At 40.0% G+C, this 20,018-nt stretch overlaps 3 protein-coding genes across 3 annotated transcripts; 1 reads left to right on the top strand and 2 right to left on the bottom strand.

The window, feature by feature from the left end:
• Positions 1–121: 121 nt before the first annotated feature.
• On the bottom strand, positions 122–7,297 carry eaf1 (ELL associated factor 1). The gene is made up of 6 exons (XM_085292483.1): positions 7,039–7,297; positions 6,573–6,667; positions 5,323–5,459; positions 5,021–5,193; positions 4,558–4,779; positions 122–4,387 (listed from the first exon to the last, which is right to left on the bottom strand). Exons 1-6 carry the CDS (start codon positions 7,139–7,141, stop codon positions 4,338–4,340), a joined length of 780 nt encoding a protein of 259 aa, XP_085148609.1. The 5' UTR covers positions 7,142–7,297; the 3' UTR covers positions 122–4,337.
• Positions 7,298–7,546: 249 nt separating this feature from the next.
• On the top strand, positions 7,547–12,720 carry LOC146564582 (tRNA N(3)-cytidine methyltransferase METTL6-like). The gene is made up of 5 exons (XM_085292465.1): positions 7,547–7,996; positions 10,779–10,913; positions 11,065–11,235; positions 11,511–11,652; positions 11,944–12,720. Exons 1-5 carry the CDS (start codon positions 7,706–7,708, stop codon positions 12,084–12,086), a joined length of 882 nt encoding a protein of 293 aa, XP_085148591.1. The 5' UTR covers positions 7,547–7,705; the 3' UTR covers positions 12,087–12,720.
• Positions 12,721–15,369: 2,649 nt separating this feature from the next.
• On the bottom strand, positions 15,370–19,504 carry LOC146564581 (uncharacterized). The gene is made up of 3 exons (XM_085292466.1): positions 19,263–19,504; positions 15,815–16,138; positions 15,370–15,611 (listed from the first exon to the last, which is right to left on the bottom strand). The coding sequence occupies exons 1-3, from the start codon at positions 19,330–19,332 to the stop codon at positions 15,604–15,606; spliced, it is 402 nt and encodes a 133-aa protein (XP_085148592.1). The 5' UTR covers positions 19,333–19,504; the 3' UTR covers positions 15,370–15,603.
• Positions 19,505–20,018: the final 514 nt, after the last annotated feature.

Here is a 20,018-nt window from a genome sequence, read left to right as displayed (position 1 = left end):
AGCCAGTGTTTAAAAAAAAAAATGAAGTAAAGCTGATTTCATGTTTATCTGTGGCTCCTTAGATTTATCTCCACTAAAGATAAAAGACACAAATCTTGAAAGAAAAAAAGATGTAAAACTATTTTAAATACATTTGCACAGCTTTAATACACTTCAAATTTATACAAACATATTTCACATGAACACATCTCTAAAATAAAACATAAGGACTAAAAGCACCAAATACATTAGAGTTCATTCAACAGCAAACTGAGTCTCCAGGGTTGTACAGGTTTTAGGGGATTAGACGTGTGTCCACCTGTTTCAGTGGTTTCACTCGCTTTGACAATTCGCCACCCTCTTTCACTTCAAGCAATGTTCAAAAGCAGAAAAAAAAAAAATGACTGCAGTCTGGCCCAGGTGGAGAAACAAAACACTGACACATGGAAGATAGTGAATTTTCCCCCCTGTTCAAGAAGAAATACTTACATTTCACCTGCTACTGTAACTCTTTCTAGTACTGCACAGTATGACAGTCTTATAACTCACAATCATGTCTGCTTTGTTATGTGAGTTAAAAAGAAAAGACTAGCTTCAGTTTAGAACACTGCCCATAAAATGAACGTAGCTATGAGTCAATGTCAAACATCAAAATGTTGATGCTGCACATCCACTCGTAAAATCTCTCATTTCAGGAGTACAGGATAGCAGAAAACTAGAGCAAATTTACTCTCTTTTGGTAGCTGACACATCTTTTTGAATAAATGATGCACGTACTGGGATGCCAGTTACACGCGTTTTCTACTCCTTGTTGATGTTTTCAGTTTGCAAGCCTTGTACTGCTGAGGTTGTATATGGGATAGTGCTATGCTGGGAATTACATGAGGTCAGCTGTTTCAAAGTTTGTTCAACATTAAAAGGTGCAAAATGTGAGTGTGGTGGCTGGAGTCGATGGAGCATGGTCCATCCACTCCCACACAGTCCTGAGAAGAGGCTTAACAGCATCTGTATGCGTGTACATGGGATTCAGAAAATCCCTGTAATTGTTCCTTATATTAAATGTGGTTTTTAAGTAAATGAAAGTTCAGTTTTAAGCCGTCTGTAAAGAGTGATGCGTACGTAAGGGGCAGCTGGATTATTTGAATACACTTGTTTCTTCCTCTGCAAATGAATGCAGTCACACAAAAAGGTTTTGAAAAAGTAGCATGTCAAAGCCTCGGTCCTGAACCACAGTATGGTATATGGGCCACACACATTACTGTGGTTGCAAGTAGGGCTGCCACAAACGATTATTTTGATAGTCGACTAGTCACCGATTATTTTTGCGATTAGTCGACTAATCAGATCATCATCCATTGAACGTAAAAGTACAGCTTATTGCACCAGCAGCATCTGCTCTTATATAACTATCATTAGCTTACAGCTTTAAGTGTTTAAGGTCTGTGCTAACTAAAAATAAAGACAAGATGATAGTTAATTGAATACTAATTAAATGTGCAGATTGTTTCGGTGGAGTTTAATAAACTCAGCCGATTTACTCAGGAACAAATAAAATACTGAAAAAAGCCAAACAATAACATTTTTAAGTTATCTAAGTGACTTGTATATGTTTAACCTGAGTAGGGCGGTGGGTTTGAAAACGATCTGCCGGGAGTCCGGTGCTCTCATGGCCCCCGGCTAGCTATCGAGCTAGTGGGTAACAGACGCCTCCGAAAACGTCGGAGCGCTTTTGAAAATATGTGGTAAACTGAGCAGATATTTGAGGTTTACACAGCTACATTCTCGCCTGAAAATATGTTAAACGTTTATTTTGTGACCCAGAAAGAATAATAAGAGTAATATTAAAACTAACTAGCTGCCGCTATTGTTGACAACTGCGCTGGGCCGCGCTATGAATTCTGGGACACAGTTTCTTCTTCTTCGGGGTTTAACGGCAGCTGGCATCCTTGTACATGCAGTGCTGCCATCTTCTGTTTCAGTCCGTTATTACACTCTTAAATCCTGCTACTTATTCCTGCTTTTGGGATCTTACAAAGCTTCAAATGACGCGTCGACTATTAAATCAGTCGTCGACGATTTTGATAGTCGACGTAATCGTGACTAGTCGACTAATCGTGGCAGCCCTAGTTGCAAGCATTAAACAGAAGAAAATAGACCTAAAAAGACGCTTTGGGTCACATAAAGCGGGTCTCTGCAGACAGCTGTATTGATTAAAATAGACCCTTACAATCTCAAATTTAACACTAATTATAATAAAGTACATCTAATGTTAATCTTAGAGTAGAGTAACTATTTAATTATTTTGATGGAAATTTCCTTTAAATATGACCCAAAACTTGTTACCAGTTTCAAAAATGACAATCATCTGGCGTTTCATCCTAAAATTTTGCATTCGTCAAAATTTCTTTAACAACAAATACTGTGACCTTTAAGTCTAATCATTCTGTAATAAAACTCCTCGGTTTTCTCTACACTGTGGCTTGTTATACTGCATTCATAATCACAAACAGGATCTTCACAGTCTCTAGCAGAAATTGGAAGAAAATCACTGATACAAATCACAATTACACATAAACTACAGAAAAAAATGAAAAGTACAATTACACACTGGTGTCGTTAAGTGATTTTCACACATTTAGGACACAGTAAGAGATCTGTTTGTGTTCTAACTACTGGAAACACTATGTTTAGTTTATACAATGGGTGGCACCTGTTCAGAGGGTGCAGGAAGCATGATAGAAAATTAATATTACCAGCTCTATGCACACACAACCACAGTGCAACAGGGATCTGACCAGTTAAAGTCTGTTTAACTTGTGGTTTGACCGACTGAGAGATTTTCATTGTCACATACAACCACTGCAGGCGATGCCTGGAAACATTTCAGAGCTGCAATAAATGCATGGAAAAGGCGTTACACTGTGAACATTCCTGTACATCTTGCACATGACGAGGGGCATTTCAACTCTTTGGCATTTTCAGAAAAAGACACATTCACTTATTTTTTCCAAGCTAGCATGCTTTAAGGCGTGGAATGGTACAATGGTATAGGTTTTATATGAAAATACTGGAGCAAAAAAATAAAATGTTCTCTGTTTGCAAATGATACATAGCTGATACAACAAACTTGAAAGTGATGATTAACACATTGCATGCTTCTGGGGCAAATTAGTTTCCCCCTTTAATTTGGTTCTTTGATTTTATTTAAGTATTTTAATCTTGACAGAAATTTTGTAGAAGCCAACCCTGATGCACCCGTCTCCTTTCAAATATGATTAACTTGTCAGTTATGGCCTCACAGACCGACTGGAGGATTAAAGTCTGCATTTTCCTCTGACCATCAGGAAAAAAAGCAAACACGTGCGTTTGTAACTACTGTTTCATATAAATAAGCTTAGAAAAATAAAAGCTTGTGTGTCTGGCACCACAGAGTAGACAGTGGAAGTAAAACGCAGCTGGTGAGGAAAGTTGAGCAGCTAATTAGTTTGACATTTTTGGGGGGGGGTGGCAGTTGAATTCAAAAGGGAGCTACAACACTAGACTTACATTCTATAGCTTACTTACATGTTATTCATACCAGCAATCTGAGTTTCTGCTCGTTGTTGACTCTTTTCTGCCCCCTTGTGGACATAAAACAAACTAATTGGAGCTTTAAAACAACATGCAGCATGTTGCCCTGTTAATTTTCCATGAGCGTAGATAAGCAAACCACAATCTCAACCTGCTAGAAGGTGACATCTAGTGAGTGTAGTGTTGCTACTTGAAAAATGACCAGCAAACAGCAAACTAAAGTTAGCATCAGCAACTGATACTGATTCTGCATCATGTTCCACAATGACCTCAAAAACTTAGTGGATGACAAAATACCTGCGGCATTTGTTTTCTTTGCTTTGTTGCTATTTGCAGATCATCTGTGCAATTCTGCTATTTTTGTACTCTTAGCAAAATGAAAACAAAAAACAAATATTACAGCGATGATCGCACAGCTACAGAAAATCTTGCTTGCCAAACCATAGACAAAACTGAAAGAAAAAAAAATATTAATGATACAAGTAAATAAAACTAGCTGCTCTAAGTACAGAAAATATGTATGTGCACTCTAATATATAATCTTCCAAACCTCTGAAGAATTTTTTTCTTTGTCTCCAGTTTCGCTATACAAAACAAGATATACATCTAATAAAAAATACACTCTTAAGTTCCAGGCTGGCCAGCTTTCAGGATATACTAAAGCAAATTAAAAAAAATATATGTAGTCAAACCAACCTACACAGCTGGGGTCAGCTATCACAGCAAAGAAACAAGTCAACCAGGCAGAAAGGAGGAGGAGTGTGGACAGAGAGACTGACCAGCAGAGCTCAGTCGTCATCGCTGTCACTGCCTGACTCGCTGAGCTGAAGGTCATTTCCTGTGGGGAGCAGAAGATAAATGACCATAATACCAAAAATGCAGTGTGGTAGCACAGAGTCACTGGCAGTGAATGAGCAAGATTAGCAGCAGCACAGAAAACGAATGCACGCATGTATAAATTCCATCTCTTGACCTGACCAAGTCTAAGTATAACCCAAAGGTACTCACGGAGTGTGTTCATGAGCTGGTTGTTCCCCTGCTGCCGGTCAGGTCCTCCGTTGGCCATGGGGTGGCGGCTGGGTGACGTCTGGCTGAGGGGTCGGGGGGTCTCGAGCTCTCCGTCGCTGCTGCTGCTGTCATCGCCGCTCCCTGAGGCGCTGCCCGAGTCGGAGGAGCTGCTGCTGCCGCTGCTGCTCATCTGCTCTATCACCTCCACCTCTGCTCGCAGCTCTGTTAAGAACAGCAGAGAATCGCTACAGTTAACACAAAGACATTCAGCATTTACTGAAAAATTGTTTATAACAAACTGTAATGTCCTTACATTTATTTAGAACTATGTGATACTTAAGTGTGTCACGTAGCATATGTTTAATATAGAATATGTTATTTGTGATGTTAATCATAAACTATAGTTATGTCAGGAAAACCATCTCTTCTATTATGAGCTATGGCCGTGTATCACCTTCCTTACCTCTCTTGATGTCATCGAGCTGAGGCTCTGGGGAGGGGTTGTCCTTAGATGGGGAAGGAGAGGTTTTGATCCCAGCCCCGGGTTTAGTGGGGGCCCTAAACTGAGAGGTGGGCTGGCTGGACCGAAGCGACTGCTGCTCAATCCGGGCCTGGATCTTACTGCTGCCTTCTGCCCTGTAAAACACACACACAACAGATGTGATTTCACCTGGATTTATTTAAGAGTAACATAGAAGCCAGCCTGAACTTCCCACTTCAATAACCTTAATTTTGTAATCACTGATATCTCCACTGATATCTCACCTAGTTTTCTTGACCTGGATGCTGCTGCTCAGTTTCTCCAGTACAAACTCCCCAGTGTCGTGGTTAATGATGAGCACACAGTCCTTCTGGTATGGCCGCTTGTTTCCTTTGAATACTGTCATGGGAGGGGTAGAGCCCTGAAAGAAAAAAAAAGAAAATGCAAGAACTAAATATGGACAGTCTTGGCTAATTTTGCCAGACCCTATTACATTAAAACAGTGGAAGAAGGTATCATTATACAGTGCTTATTCCTGGTGTGACTGACTCGCTGACTTCAGTTTGAATTGCTTTGATTGTACAAAGTCTGTTTTTACCCTCGATACTGGATTTCTAAATGTGCAAACATAAATACAAATGTAGTATCTAAGGTAAAAACAGACTTTGTACAATCAAACAAGCTTGAAAAAAAAAATCAGTATTTGGTATGACCACTGTTATTCCTCAACACAGCCGGAACTCTCTTAAGTAAGCTTTCTTGTAATTTCTTCAAGTGGCCTCCAGGAATAGTTCTCCATGCTTCCTGAAGGACATTCAAAGCTGTTTTTGGATGTTGGCTGCCTTTTGTTTTGTTCTGTCAAAATAATCTCACACTGCTTCAATAACGTTGAGGTCCAGGTCATTCCACAACTCATCTGATGTAGATTGTAGTTTTTTGGGGTTTTATTAGGCCTACCACTTATTCTTTTATCTTCTAAATGTTCACTTTTCAACCAATTTGTCTAAGGACTCCCTGCAAACCATGCTGAGATATGCCAAGTATACACCTAATAGCTATTTGGGAATCACCTGATTGGTGCAAATGTTATGGTATTTTATGCCAGGCTGTTATAAATTGACTGGCATAAAATACTAGCAATGCTAGAAACAAATTGCCTCTGGAAATGGTCAGATACAAGGACTGGACTGAAAGGAGCAAAAAATGCAGCCAGTGTTTAAAAAAATAAAAAAACAAGCAAAAGAACAATCAAAAAGACCTTGACGAAGCCTGGAAAAGTATTGCTTAAACCAACTTAAAAAAAAAACTACAAGAAAGTCTCATAGCTTGGAAGCAAAAGGAAATGAAAAGGCATTTATAAAGTTTTGCACAGTACAGAATGTGAACAGATATTCATCTAACATGCAAGTGCCACACTTCCTGGAAGTACCAATTCAGTCAGTATTTAAGAGCGATGAATTTGATGCTAGAAGAATGGAAATTGTTTTATTATTTGCTTAATTTACAGAAAGAAGTGCACATCATGCAGTCTTACTGGAATATGAGGTAGTGTTATGGTAACTTCATCTCCTTTCCCAACTTGAAGCTCTCCCTCACAGCTTGTGTCAATCGATGCTGGTTTGAAGTCATCTGAAAAGGAGATGCAACAGATAATTTAATCAGGTGCTTTAGGAGACATTGTATGTAGGTAATTCCAAATACATGGACATTTTATTAAGTATCTTAAACAAATATTGAAAAATTATGAGCCGACGAACCCAGATTTAAAACCTGAGAATGGGGAGTAAAACGATAAAATTCAGTGTATAATGCTGCCACACCATTTGCAACAAATACTTACTTATATTGTTTTCTCCATATAATTACCCATACACAGACTGTGTAAGACACAGCCTCTCCGTCCATGTGAGAAAGTGAGTCTGACACAACAGTAATCTAACAGTGCGCTTTGTATGGTGCCAAAGTTTTATTTAACACATCGCGCAGTCTGTCACACTTACATCTGATGGTGTGAAAGGAAGACTTTGGCCTCTTCTCAAAGCTTTCTCCGAGCTTCAAAACATGCTCCTCTTTGTCCAGCAGCGGATTCGTGCTCCCGTTCATGGCTCCGTTAGTTTAATGGTTACTAAAACTCGCATTTAGGTCAAATCCCACGAAGACCCGAGAGCAATCTGGCAAGTTGAGCAGGATCAAAATAAGATACCAACTACAACACAAGGTTAGCTTGCTGTGGCTAACAGTTAGCAAAACATCACGTGGCCACGCCTTTTCCGCTTTTGGTCCGGCTCTCAAATATCGCCGAAAGTGGGCTGTGTTAGCAACGTCACCTGTTTTCATTAAAGCAAAAGATTTTTCAAAAAAAAAACACAACGCATTTCACTACATAATAACCTATGAAAATATTTTCAGTGCTTTAATTTAGTCAGTAACGAGTAATTATAGAAAACGCGCCACTCGATGAGAAACGGAATTAAGTAGTAAAGACCACACGACATCATTTAGTTAACGGACAACATGGATGCATTAAATGTGGAAAAAGTACGGCTACCCTCAAATTTGTTTTAAAATAAAACTCTAAATCAGTTAATTGGGGTTAGCATGTTTGAAAAGTCTATTTTTCATAAGCGAGTATAAACAGAACGTGGAGACACTTTGTGGCAGTTTATCATGGCATTGTCAGAAAGTGGGGTTTTGAGTGGTGATATTAACTGTACACATCCTGGAAAAGAAGAGGAGCCGAAAGACCAAGCGAACACCCCCACTGCCAGGATTTTAACTCTGGGGGAGCAGGAAAGACTGAACGGTGAGCGGGCTCTGGTGTCTGACTTCAAACAGATGAAGCTGGAGAAAGAAGCGCAGAAAAACTGGGACTTGTTTTACAAAAGAAACACAACAAATTTCTTCAAGGATAGACACTGGACCACCAGGGAATTTGAAGAGCTCAAGGCATGCCGAGAGGTGAGGAAATATTTACAACAGACCACACCAGAGGAGGTTCATTTACAGGATATTAAACATAACATCTGTATGTTTTGAAATATTTGAGTTGTATGACTGCCATGCATGTGGTATTGTGTGAAATAGATAAAAAATGTACTGATTTTAATGTATACAATGGACACCCTAAAGGAAAATTGAGGCTTCACAGGCCATGACTTGACATTATCAGCTGTGTAGTTTCTGATTTTACTTAATTACCACCTAATAAAGTAAATGCTTTTCTCTAGAGCTGATATTTAGAGGTCAGTTAAAAGCTTGCAACTTTCAACAGTAATTTAGCATAAAGGATATTGTAAAAGTTTTTAAGTGAGTTTTTGGAGTTTCACTATTAAAAATCATTAAGCTGAGTTGAGAGACATGAGTAGACTAATACCTTGTGTTTGTGGCTATTTTTTTTTTTTTTTTGGCCTGTCCCGTTTGGCTCTTTTGCCATCAGAATTGTTGTCTAAAGGCAAAGAAAGATGCCCAACGGATTTACTTTACCAAACTGACCATCCCAGCCTTGCCGTAATGGTCCATTTGATTCACCTTTTATTGTTTATTTTATTTTCACTTACTGAATACGGGACAGACTTGACTGGGGGAAAGAAGGGGAGAAAGAAAGAGGGAAAGAGAAACAGCTGAGAAGAGGGACGGGGGAGAAGGGCAAAAGACAAAAACCAACAGAACGGGCAGAGAAAAAAAATGCATATATCAATCACCTGGATCACCTGCTGAGAAAGAAAAAAGAAAGCAAGCAGAAGAGAACAAGAGTAATAGAATAAACAACATCACAATGATATATGGGAATATGACAGTAAATACTAAATGTTAAACATTATTGTGCAGCACATAAGATCAACAGAACACAGTGTGCTTTGAGGTAGGAGCCAAAAAGGGTGTAGTTTGTGGGTATGATCACCCGTGTGTACACCTGTGAGCATGGACACGCTTGTTTTTTTTTTAAAAGGTTCCTTCATGTAATGATCTGCTAGAGGGTGTGGGGGGGCCACAGCCCCGTCCTCCAGGGCATGAAGCAGGTATGGAGGAGATCAAAACTCCAGACATCAAGAGGCCCCCAGAACACAAGAGACCAAGGAAGACCAACAGAGGGGCAGCCGCGCCACTGTCCCAGAAAGAGCTGAGGAGAGTCCCAGATGAGGGCTCACTCAGCAGCCGCGGAGCAGAAGCCAGGGGGAGTTGCAGTGACGCGCCCGTGAGCTCCGCTGGCAGCCAGCCGTGCCTGAGTGACCGAGCCCCAGGCCGAGAGGCCGGGGGCACCCCACCTCCGAAGTGGCCCGAGCGAGCCCCAGGCTCCAGGCCCCGATAAGCGGCCGCCAAGGAGTGAGCCGGTGTGTACCTGGACGCCCATCCCCGGACACAAAGTACCACCAACGCACCGATGTCTGAGGGAGTCCGCCACTGGCAGGGGAAGTGGTGGTAGGGGGAGATAGGCCTCCAAACCTTGGAGGGCCTGAGATGTCCCCAGAGAGGTGGCGCCTGACACCCAACCTGACATATAGACACAGACATACAGGCACACACAGATACAAACATCCGTTCCCACCCTCATGCTCTCATATGCACTTACTCCACACTCAACCAACGTGGAGACAGACATAAAGAGACGCTGTACACACGATCACACTCCCCAAGCGTACTCTACAAACCGGGACTAGGTACCCTTGCCCCTGGAGGGGGGAACTGCACCCAGACCCAGGTGGTGTTACCCTTTTCCCTGCGGTGGGGAGAGGCAGACCGCCCCGACTCCGCAGCAGCAGGGAGGCCCCACACTCCAGACCGCAGCCTGACGGCCAACTCCTCCTCCTAGCCCCCCCGCTCCAGCAGGCCGCAGAGAATGGGGGTGAGAGAAGACTCCAAACCTCCCTCCACCCACTCATTGTAGTGTTGATGCATGTGTGTTCTAAGGTGCATTTAAAACCCAGGAGGGCTTGGAGCTACCTGCCAGAGAGCAGCAGGTAAGCGCATGGTCCCTCCTGCTAGCCCTCAATGTCTACGTGTATTTAAAATTGAGAGGTGGGCGACGACGCCAGGGGTGAGGTGTACACCCTGATGGTACTTTGGACTCCGTGTATCGTGCCCACCCCCAAGATCCTATATGTATGTGTAACGAGAGTGTGAGTAATGTGAATGTCTAAGTTGTGGGATAAAATTGAGGCAGAGGCAGCCAGAAGGGGACAGGGGGGGTAGCCTCCTCTGCACCCTGGTGACATACCCCTACTCCAAGGCCCTGCATGTGTGGGTGGTTGTGGTGGAGCGGGAAGAGGGAGGGAGATGGGGAGGGAAGGAAGGGAGGGGCAAGTGACCCCTCCCTGGGGCCAGCTCCCCCGCTGACCCCAGTAGGCACCCCCATACTCCGCGACCCGCCAGGGAAAGGGGGCCCAGGCCCATCCAGACCGGGGCCCAGTGCAGCAGCGCCTCCCGGCCCCACAGAGCCCGGGACATTCCACCCAACCCCACCACAGAGAAAACTGCACCCACCCCACCATCCACTCATCTTCCAGACTACATAAGACAATAAACACCCAAGGAAGCATGGAGAACTATTCCTGGAGGCCACTTGAAGAAATTACAAGAAAGCTTACTTAAGAGAGTTCCGGCTGTGTTGAGGAATAACAGTGGTCATACCAAATACTGATTTTTTTCAAGCTTGTTTGATTGTACAAAGTCTGTTTTTACCTTAGATACTACATTTGTTTGTGGCTATTTTTAATTTATCTTTGTCCCATCTGGCTTGCAGTTTGAGTCCCAGAAGTTGGTGCTGCTGGAGGCAGGCTGTGGTGTTGGAAACTGCATCTTCCCTCTGCTCGAGGATGACCTCAACATCTTTGTTTATGCCTGTGACTTCTCACCACGAGCTGTTGAATTTGTCAGAGTAAGCTCTATTAGTGAAGCTGTAATACTACTTTACATTCAATGGATTCAGACATTTTAACCTGAGAATCTTGGAATCAACAAAAAGAAAAAACCCCACTGAATTTTGTAAAAAAAAAACATTCTTTCCTTTGTTTTCTTTGTGTTAACAGCAAAACCCTCTGTACTGCCCCGACCGCTGTTGTGCCTTCCAGTGTGATTTAACTAAAGATGACCTGATGGAAAATGTGCCAGAAAGCAGTGTGGATGTCATCACACTCATCTTCGTCCTGTCAGCTGTCCATCCTGACAAAATGAAGCTGGTTTTGGAGAACATTAGCAGGGTGAGAGCAGAGATGGCGTGTGGATAGATTTAGTATAAGTCTGTACTCCCAACAGCTTGTATAGTTTAAATGAAATGATAGGTGGGAGAGTTCTCTCCTACTGGAACTACACAAGCACTTGCTTTCTGTACTCATAATGTGGATAAAACGAAACGTTTGATTGAAAGAAGCCTTTAATCTGATGATGTATTTGGTGGTTAATTTCTAGATATGCTTTTAATGTGCCACATTAGTCAGATTGAAATAGTTTAATGTGATTTGCATGTGATCTTAAGGTTTTGAAGCCTGGGGGATTTATCCTCTTCAGGGACTACGGACTTTATGACCATGCCATGCTCCGATTTAAACCCGGAAATAAGCTGGGAGAGAACTTCTATGTACGGCAAGATGGAACTAGGTCCTACTTTTTCTCTAAAGGTCAGTAGTTTATTCTAAGGAAGTTATTTTTTGTTGATACTAACTTAGCTTATCTCTATAATTAGATAGATATATATTACCGGTTTAGAAATGTGTGAATTGAGGCTTCAGACCTTTTATTTCAGAATATCAGCACATTCATATGCAACAACATTGACCTCTCCTTCCTTGGTCACTCATTGTTGAGATAACCTTTTCAAGTAGAGAAGGCTCAATTTATGCATTTCATCTTTTTATGACACATCAGAAAATCTCTAAACCTTTTTCTTTCTTTTTTATAACTGCCCTCAGAGTTCCTGGCTGAGCTGTTTGAGAAGACGGGCTTCAAGTGCGTTTCTAATGACTATGTTCTTAGAGAGACTGTCAACAAGAAGGAGGGACTTTGTGTACCCAGAGTGTTCCTGCAGAGCAAATTTATGAAACCAGAGAGCTGAACTTTGCGTTTGTCGTCTCACAGATCTACAGAGGTTTTGCAAAACATAGCACTGAAATGTTAGATAAAAACTGGACAGTAAAAGGTGAGGGAAATGTGTGCCAAAACTTTACCAGAATGGAAATTGGGCCATCAAGGTAACTTAGCAGTATGTACTCCTGCTATCTGCTGACCAAACCACCTGAGGAAGGCTCCCAGAAAAGCTCTGCTCCCAACATCTAAAGGGATTTGATTGGATTTTTTTCAGGGGAAAGAAAAGGCATTAAACATGGTTGTTTAAACGTTCACAGTTTGTGATACCGTTCTGAGAAACACTTTAAATATAAACCAGTAATATGATTGCTAATAGAATTATGACTTTCTTGCCCTTCATTCCCCTAATATTGAGTTCAAGTCATCATTTAAAAATGTATTTTTTTAAATAAATGTATTTTATTATTTTCCCACATATACTGTGAGAGGACATGGTAATCTGTGTTTTATAATTTCCCACTTTTTGATGTGAAATTTTAAAAAATTGTTGAGGATGAAAAAGCAAAGCCTCTCATTCTGTTTGAGGTTCACATTTTATGGGCCATGAATCCCTGTGGTGGATGTATGGATATTTCCACGTTTAAGAATAAACATGCTAAATTTGCGCCTTTTTTTCTAAACTATCTTAACTATCTCTCCTTCAGACGATTCAATGAAAACGTCTTCCCTGGCAGATGTCACTGAATGTTCATTGTATAAAAACAGAGAAGAAACCTTTAAGGCTGCTAGGATGCCAAAATCTAAGACATCCACATTGCCCAAAGCATAAATACAAAATAGATAATTCAATTATCTATGAGTTATAAATTATTATTCTGTAATGTTTTTCAACTTGTAGATTAAGACATTTCAGTCTATATGAAAAACTAGATGAGCAAGTGTGTGAACAACCTTCGAATCTAAATATTTATTGTGAAGACGTTTTATTTCCTTTGATTTCTGAGTAGCAATCAATTCAAAGACTAACAGTAACACGGGCTACTAAAAATGCATAAATTAAAAATCTATTTAATGGAGAAAACACAATAACAAAAAATTAATGACAGGAAAATTATTTTATTTTATTTTTTCTTCCTTGTACCCATTTCGAGGACTCCATATTAAACAATTTAGTTGATAAAAAATTTACATTGATCACACTGGAAAAGGTCTTTTGAAGCATAAACACCTGTAAGCAGTATGAGCACAAAGCTATCAAAGTTCTAATCTGTGACACACAAAGGCCTAAAAGAGAACTGCCCTTACTACAGTACCATCAGCTGCTCCCAAGATCAACATGTTTGCCGTTGTTTCGATTTAACAACAAATATAAGAGCTTTTATACGTGAATGCAGTTTAGTTAAGTTTTGCATTCATGCATGTTTGCCTTCATCGTACTGTACATTCTGCTAAAAAAGACCACTGTGGTGAATCGGTTTAGGGCCTGTCAAGCTACTTGCAACATGCACTAAATGTGGCTTCCTGTTCAGCAGCTGTGTCGCCCACTGACTTTCCCAGTTTAGAACACATTAAAGATTTGTTGTGCCTCTCAAAACAGAAATGTAATTTGGTGTTTGACACAGTGCGATTTATTGGCATCACAGTGTTTCATGTCACAGATATGAAATTACCATTTTCAGATTTTATATGTTACCCAGTGGTGAAAGTAAAAGATTTTGGGCGGCTTTAGAAATCACAGTGAGTATCAAAATTGCATAAATCCCTCTAAAATTTAATGTAGTCAAATAAAATAATCCAAAATGACAATTATTTGAGTGAATGGGATGTGGGTAAAGATTAAAATAATAAATATTTATATTAAAACATAATTCAATCTTGTAATATATTGAGCTAGTAAAGTGGGCTATATTGTTTAAACATTTCACGTATGTTTTTAAACATGAACAAATATGCATTTTCATGACAGTAATTTCATAATTTGCTAACTAGTAAAGCTGGACTAGTACTAGATTACAATCATGAAGATTGTGTCATTAATTAACACAATGTAATATTCTGATTCTGAAAACGTTTTCTGTGGTTCTGGAAGAAAAGTTGTGGTTACCAAAAATGTAACGAAATTAAAATTAGTCTCATTCCTGAGAAATTGCCATTTGCTTCAGTTCTACGTAACAAATTTTTTCATGAATTAAGACACCCTTAAAAATGTTGAAAATTGTGATTAGTGAGATCCGGTGATATGTTAAGCGAGGTGCCCTATTTAATCTGACCATGCACGCTGCTTTAAGACTGACTTCAAAGCAGTACAATGCAGTTGATACAGTTTCCTGTCCCGTGGTTTGGCTTCTTCGAGCTTTCTACTAGTAAAGCGAGAAATGAAAGTGCCAAGACAGTTAAAGATGCTCGTACCAGTTCATTCTAGGTTATGGGTTTTTTTTACAATCATTAAATAAAATATGATGAATGATTTTGATCAGTAAAATAAATACAACTAACTAATTCTGTTGGAGAAATTAATGTTTTATTAGTATTTCTGCTATATTTTGTGGGGATTATTTGTATTGTTGAGTTTTATTTTTTTATTACATTTTCTTTCTTTATGATTTATTAATCATCATATATCCCAATTCAGGTTAATTATTTCTGCCGTGGCTACGTGCTCTCTAGTGTGTGGTTTTAAAAAATAAATAAATAGGTGAGTATAAATTTGGATGATGACATTGTGGTCTGAGAGATAGAGGCAAGTTCCAACCTTGATATTTTTTTTTAACCTGGTGATGGTTGCTGTGGCTTTTCACACCTTTTTTGCAACCAGCTACTGCACCGACACAGTCAAACCAGCACGTACTTAAAGGTCTGTTTGTTCCACTGAATCTCTCCACATTGCAGCAGCCTGGGTTTCTTTCCTTCTCTGCTTTCACTTTCAACATGTGTGCACAGCATGGCTTCCAGGTGCAATTTTAACGCTTGATTGTTATTAATTTGTTCGTCCAAACTGCGTTTTGTTTAATTTCAGTTTCCACACCAAATTATTCTGGCAATGATGACAGAATCTGATATCCAGAAAGAACTGCATTTACTTAGGTCAGTTTAGCAACATATTTCTTTATTCTTTCTCAATGTATTTTTAATGTTCCCTTAGATTAGTCCAAAATTCACAGCACTAGTAAAATACAACCTAATATATACAAAGTAAAATTGATTTGTATTATAATATTAGCCTCCCCTATTCTAAATGACACAGAAATAAAAAGTAGCTGCTTTGGGACTACTACTACTGTATATTAAAGAGATTACAGACAGAGGAGTCGTAGTGATACGATAAATCTTTAATATGCAACTGAAGCAGTTATACTCTATGATGAAACATTAAATTTGTAAAAAAAAAAAAAAAAATCATTTGTTGCTGTGATATAAAAAAAATGGTGAAAAATATGTTTGATCCGTTTACTTCATTCAGCCAAAACAGAGCAAAGAGGTGTTCTCGAAATGCTTTTTGAACAATATTCATCAAAGTATCCATCCCAACAAAACAGCTGCCTCAGTTACTGATCTGTAAAAGAACAGACAGAACAGCAGAATGAGACATCAAATCCATATGTGGTAGAAACTGAGTTTATCTCCCCGCCTTCCCACAAAGTTAAAAAATTACAAATATTTCAACTCCTCAAATACAAAGCCGTACTGAGGAGTAGATTGTTATAATCAAAGTTCAAAAATAATAATGACATATTTAGTGACTGATCATGAAAATACCTTTGACAACAACAGTGATAAAATGGCCCATGGCTGTCTCTCCACTTGCTGTACACACAGCCTTGCACTGAAAGGTACCAGCATCCTTTGGTGTCACGTTGAGGATCTCTGTCACAACCAGTCTGCGTCTTTTCCCTTCAGAGATTGTCTCACTCACTGTTGTGAAGTACTTTTTGGGGTTAATTAGCTCAACACTTCCATCATGCCACACAACATGCACCACACCACACGATTCGAAGTCGTAATGTGCCTCACAAGTTAGTGTGACTGATGAGCCTATAGACGGAGTGAATGTCTTCTGTAGGTAGCGGACTTCTAAAATATCTAGAACATAAAAAAAACCCAGTGTTAATATCTCACTTCATGAAAATAAATTGAATTCCCAAATCATTTTTGAGTCACTTAAAGTCAGTGCTACTGGTGTGTGTTAAAATATCATCTGCCCAATGGGAGCTGTTCAAAGAGATGGTAAACTGGGTGTGATGGGTCTTTTATGATGTTTGTTGTTTTCCAGAGACAGCAGGATGTTCTGATATTGTTCGGAGCAGGTATGTGTGTTGTTTTCTCTACAGTTATATTAACTCTATGAAGGGCCTTTTTGTGAGCCCCAGAGCTACTGCTTCTCATTATCAGGACATTATAGGTCAGGACACTCTCAAAAACGACACCACCCATGTTGTGGCAGGTTGAATTTCCTGACAGCTGCCTGGAAGTTTACTCACTGCTGTGCTTTGTCGATCAAACAGTGCATTTATTTTTTCTACTGCTATCTGCAGTTTTAAGGATTACTAATGAAAATATTATTGCTTATGTTTTTACAGCAAGAGTAAAAACTAGATGTCTAGGTTTTCTTCATAACAAAATAACAGATCAGCAATTGTCAGATAAATTGTGGTTATATTTCATTATTCCTTGAATTGCTTACTTTTTCTAACAGAAATAAATCAAGAAAAGTGAAACTGTATCTTTGAAATACCTGATATCTAGACATATTTTTTTTCTGCTACCGCTAAAAAGACTTATGAGGTCATGCAACTTTCACTGAGAAAATAGGGACTCAAAGCACACTTCCTCTTCTAATAAACCACTCCTCTTACTGGAATGTTGTGTAAGCTGACTACCACACCCTTTTCCCTATCGGAGTTATATTCAAATGTATTATCAAGTGAAATGGCGATGGAGCTAGACCAAGAAAAGCTCTGCTGTTCCATATGTTTGGATTTACTTAAGGAGCCAGTGACCATTCCCTGTGGGCACAGCTACTGCATGAATTGTATTGAAAGCCGCTGGACTGAAGAGGAACATAATAAAAGCTACAGCTGCCCTCACTGCAAACAGACCTTTGCACCAAAGCCAGACTTGGTGAAAAGTGCCATGTTTGCTGATTTGGTTGAAGCCCTGAAGAAAACAAGACTTCAGTTTGCTCCAGCTGATCACTGCTATGCCAAGCCTGGAGATGTAGCCTGTGATTTCTGCACTGACAAAAAGCTGAAAGCCCTCAAGTCATGTTTGGTGTGCCGGATCTCCTACTGTGAGCTCCACCTTCAGCCTCACTACGAATCCTCTGCCTTTGAAAAGCACAAATTGGTTGAACCGCTAAAAAATCTACAGGAGAAATTTTGCTCTCATCATGATGAGGTGATGAAGATCTTTTGTCGCACTGACCAGCAGGCCATCTGCTTTTTGTGCTCTGTTGATGAACACAAAAATCACGACACAGTCTCAGCTAAAGCAGAAAGAAACCATAAGCAGATGAAGCTTGGGGTGAGTCGGGAAAAAATCCAGATGAGAATTCAGAACAGAGAAAAAGATCTGAAAGTTCTTCAGGAGGAGATTGAGGCCATCAATTTCTCTGCAGATAAAATAGTGAACGACAGCAAAAAGATCTTCACAGAACTAGTTTGTCTTGTTGAGAAAATGAGCTCTGCTTTAAATGAACAAATCAGATTCCGGCAGAAAGCTGAAGTTAATCGAGTTACAGAGTTAAAGGAGAAACTGGAGCAGGAAATTGCTGAGTTGTGGGTGAAGGATGCGGAACTAGAGCTGCTCTCAAATACTGATGACCACATCCAGTTTCTACTTAATTACCCTTCACTGTCACATTTAAGTGAGTCCACAGACTTGCCCAGCTCAGATGTCCATCCTCCCCTGTACTTTGAGCATGTGACAGAGGCTTTGTCAGAGATCAGAGGTAAGCTGGAAAATGTTCTAAATGAGGAATGGCCAAAAATCTCACTAAAAGTGACTGAAGTGGATGTTTTACTGCCAATCCCAGAGCCAGAGACAAGAGAAGAATTCCTACAATATTCTCGTAAAATCACGTTGGATCCCCAGACTGTCAACCCGTGGATATCATTATCTGAAGGCAACACAAAAGCAACAGTGATGAGAGAAAAGCAAATATATGACTGTCACCCAGACAGATTCACTCACTGGCTTCAAGGCCTCAGCAAAGAGAGTCTGACTGGGCGTTGTTACTGGGAGGTTGAGAGAAGCGGTGGGGGAATTTTAGTAGCTGTTGCATACAAGGACATTAGCAGAACTGGGGATGAGAGTGGATTTGGAAACAACGACAAGTCTTGGGCATTAGGATGTTTTGACTTTAATTACTATTTCAGACATAACAATATGAAAACTTTACTCTCAGGCTCTCAGATGCCCAAAATTGGGGTGTTCCTGGATCACAGGGCCGGTACGCTGTCATTCTACGGCATTTCTGAAGAAATGATTCTCCTTCACAAAGTCCAAACCAAATTCAGTCAGCCGCTATACGCCGGAGTCTCGGTTTACTGGGCTGGAGACACTGCTAAGTTGTGTAAACTAAAGTCAACTTGGTCAAAAGAGGTTGATGGATAAGATACTGCTTTTAATTACGTGAAAAAAGGAGATTTGACCTGTGCATTGCATTCTGTAACCCCTTAATGCCTATTATATCATATTGACACTGAGTTTTTTGGGGGGTGTTACTCCTCACTTTGTTCTGGTCACTTTTTAAATCCAGTGTAAAAACAAAAGGTTAGTATAAATGTATCGATGATGTCAAATACTGAAGGTCAATATTATGTTGTAAGCAGTGATACACTCAGGCTTTATGTTTATGAGTGATGCTTCTTTGGTATTAAGTCAGTGAAAAGATTAGAATAAATATTTCACATACTGTAACATTTTCTATTATTCCCAAAACCTTTAAGCCTCACTTTCAAGTACGGTTAATGGTCAGACTACAAGCTGTTATTAACACACATTTGATTGTAACAAGGTTATACTGCCACGGATATGTCTACATACATATTCTTATATTTAGATGATTTTCTTGGCTTAATGTAGGAGTATAATTAGAAATGACGTATCATGTATGGTTTTATTGAGATAGATTTTCTGGCGATGACACCATCCGTTATCAAGAAAATAAAATTTAGAGAAAAAAAATTAAAAATTGTTTACTAACCTGTCTCCTGAGCAAACAACAGCGGAAAAGTCATCAACAGCACCACTGCAAAACCAGTAAACCATGACATTGTAGATAAGATACAACAGCAGGAATCACCAAAGATGAACACGAGGACCACAGCACAAATGGCAGACTAGGTTATAGGTTTCACATAAGATGCATGAACACCACTGGCTGCAATGTGTGAGTGTGTTTGCAGATGCGTGGGTGGAGGATATGCAACTCTGTGCTCAGCTATGTGTGACTATCTGCATTCCTTCTGACCACCACAAACCTACTGCCTCTCTTTGCACTCTGTTGAAAAAACACTTTTTTGTTGCCTTGAATGCAGCTTTCACTTTTACTGAGCACTACAGTTAAAATTCAGACTGTCTTGCCCCTGTCTGTGTTGTCAGGGGCAACTCCCTGCACCATCTTAATTGTGACTAATTGTTTTGTTTTTATTTTTTCACTGGGGATCGCACTGCAAAGACTGAACTATAAGTCAGTTGAAACCAAGAATAACTTGCACCAGAGAAAAGTGTGGGGAAGAAATAGAACAACTCATGATTTCAAGCAAATTGTTGATAGAAGTAGTGTACAGTCAGACAGCACTTCACATTGTAAATGGATATGACCCAATCCATACTACTAAAGCAGCCTGTTACGTCCCTCTGCAGCCTCTAATCTGCTCAGTGTGTTCAGCTGGTCCTAATTGGCCACACCTAGTCAGGTGTGGATAAAAGCATACCTGAGGCAAGCTTCCCAGGGAGC

Source organism: Mchenga conophoros, linkage group LG11 (genome assembly GCF_057382185.1).
Source record: "Mchenga conophoros isolate Kocher_MC1m ecotype Shallow Benthic linkage group LG11, M_conophoros_male_GT1.1, whole genome shotgun sequence".
Classification (NCBI taxonomy): Eukaryota; Metazoa; Chordata; class Actinopteri; order Cichliformes; family Cichlidae; genus Mchenga; species Mchenga conophoros.
The sequence above is the reverse complement of the archived record's forward strand: the minus strand, read 5'-3'. Positions and strand labels throughout refer to the sequence as shown.

Coding starts and splice junctions, on each gene's coding strand:
- LOC146564582 (XM_085292465.1), top strand. CDS start 7,706: ATGGCATTGTCAGAAAGTGGGGTTTTGAGTGGTGATATTAACTGTACA. Junction 7,997..10,778: donor AGCTCAAGGCATGCCGAGAG/GTGAGGAAATAT, acceptor TCTGGCTTGCAG/TTTGAGTCCCAGAAGTTGGT. Junction 11,653..11,943: donor GTCCTACTTTTTCTCTAAAG/GTCAGTAGTTTA, acceptor AACTGCCCTCAG/AGTTCCTGGCTGAGCTGTTT.
- eaf1 (XM_085292483.1), bottom strand. CDS start 7,141: ATGAACGGGAGCACGAATCCGCTGCTGGACAAAGAGGAGCATGTTTTG. Junction 6,668..7,038: donor TTCCTTTCACACCATCAGAT/GTAAGTGTGACA, acceptor TCTCCTTTTCAG/ATGACTTCAAACCAGCATCG. Junction 5,194..5,322: donor ATCCAGGTCAAGAAAACTAG/GTGAGATATCAG, acceptor TGTGTTTTACAG/GGCAGAAGGCAGCAGTAAGA.
- LOC146564581 (XM_085292466.1), bottom strand. CDS start 19,332: ATGTCATGGTTTACTGGTTTTGCAGTGGTGCTGTTGATGACTTTTCCG. Junction 16,139..19,262: donor GTTGTTTGCTCAGGAGACAG/GTTAGTAAACAA, acceptor TTTATGTTCTAG/ATATTTTAGAAGTCCGCTAC.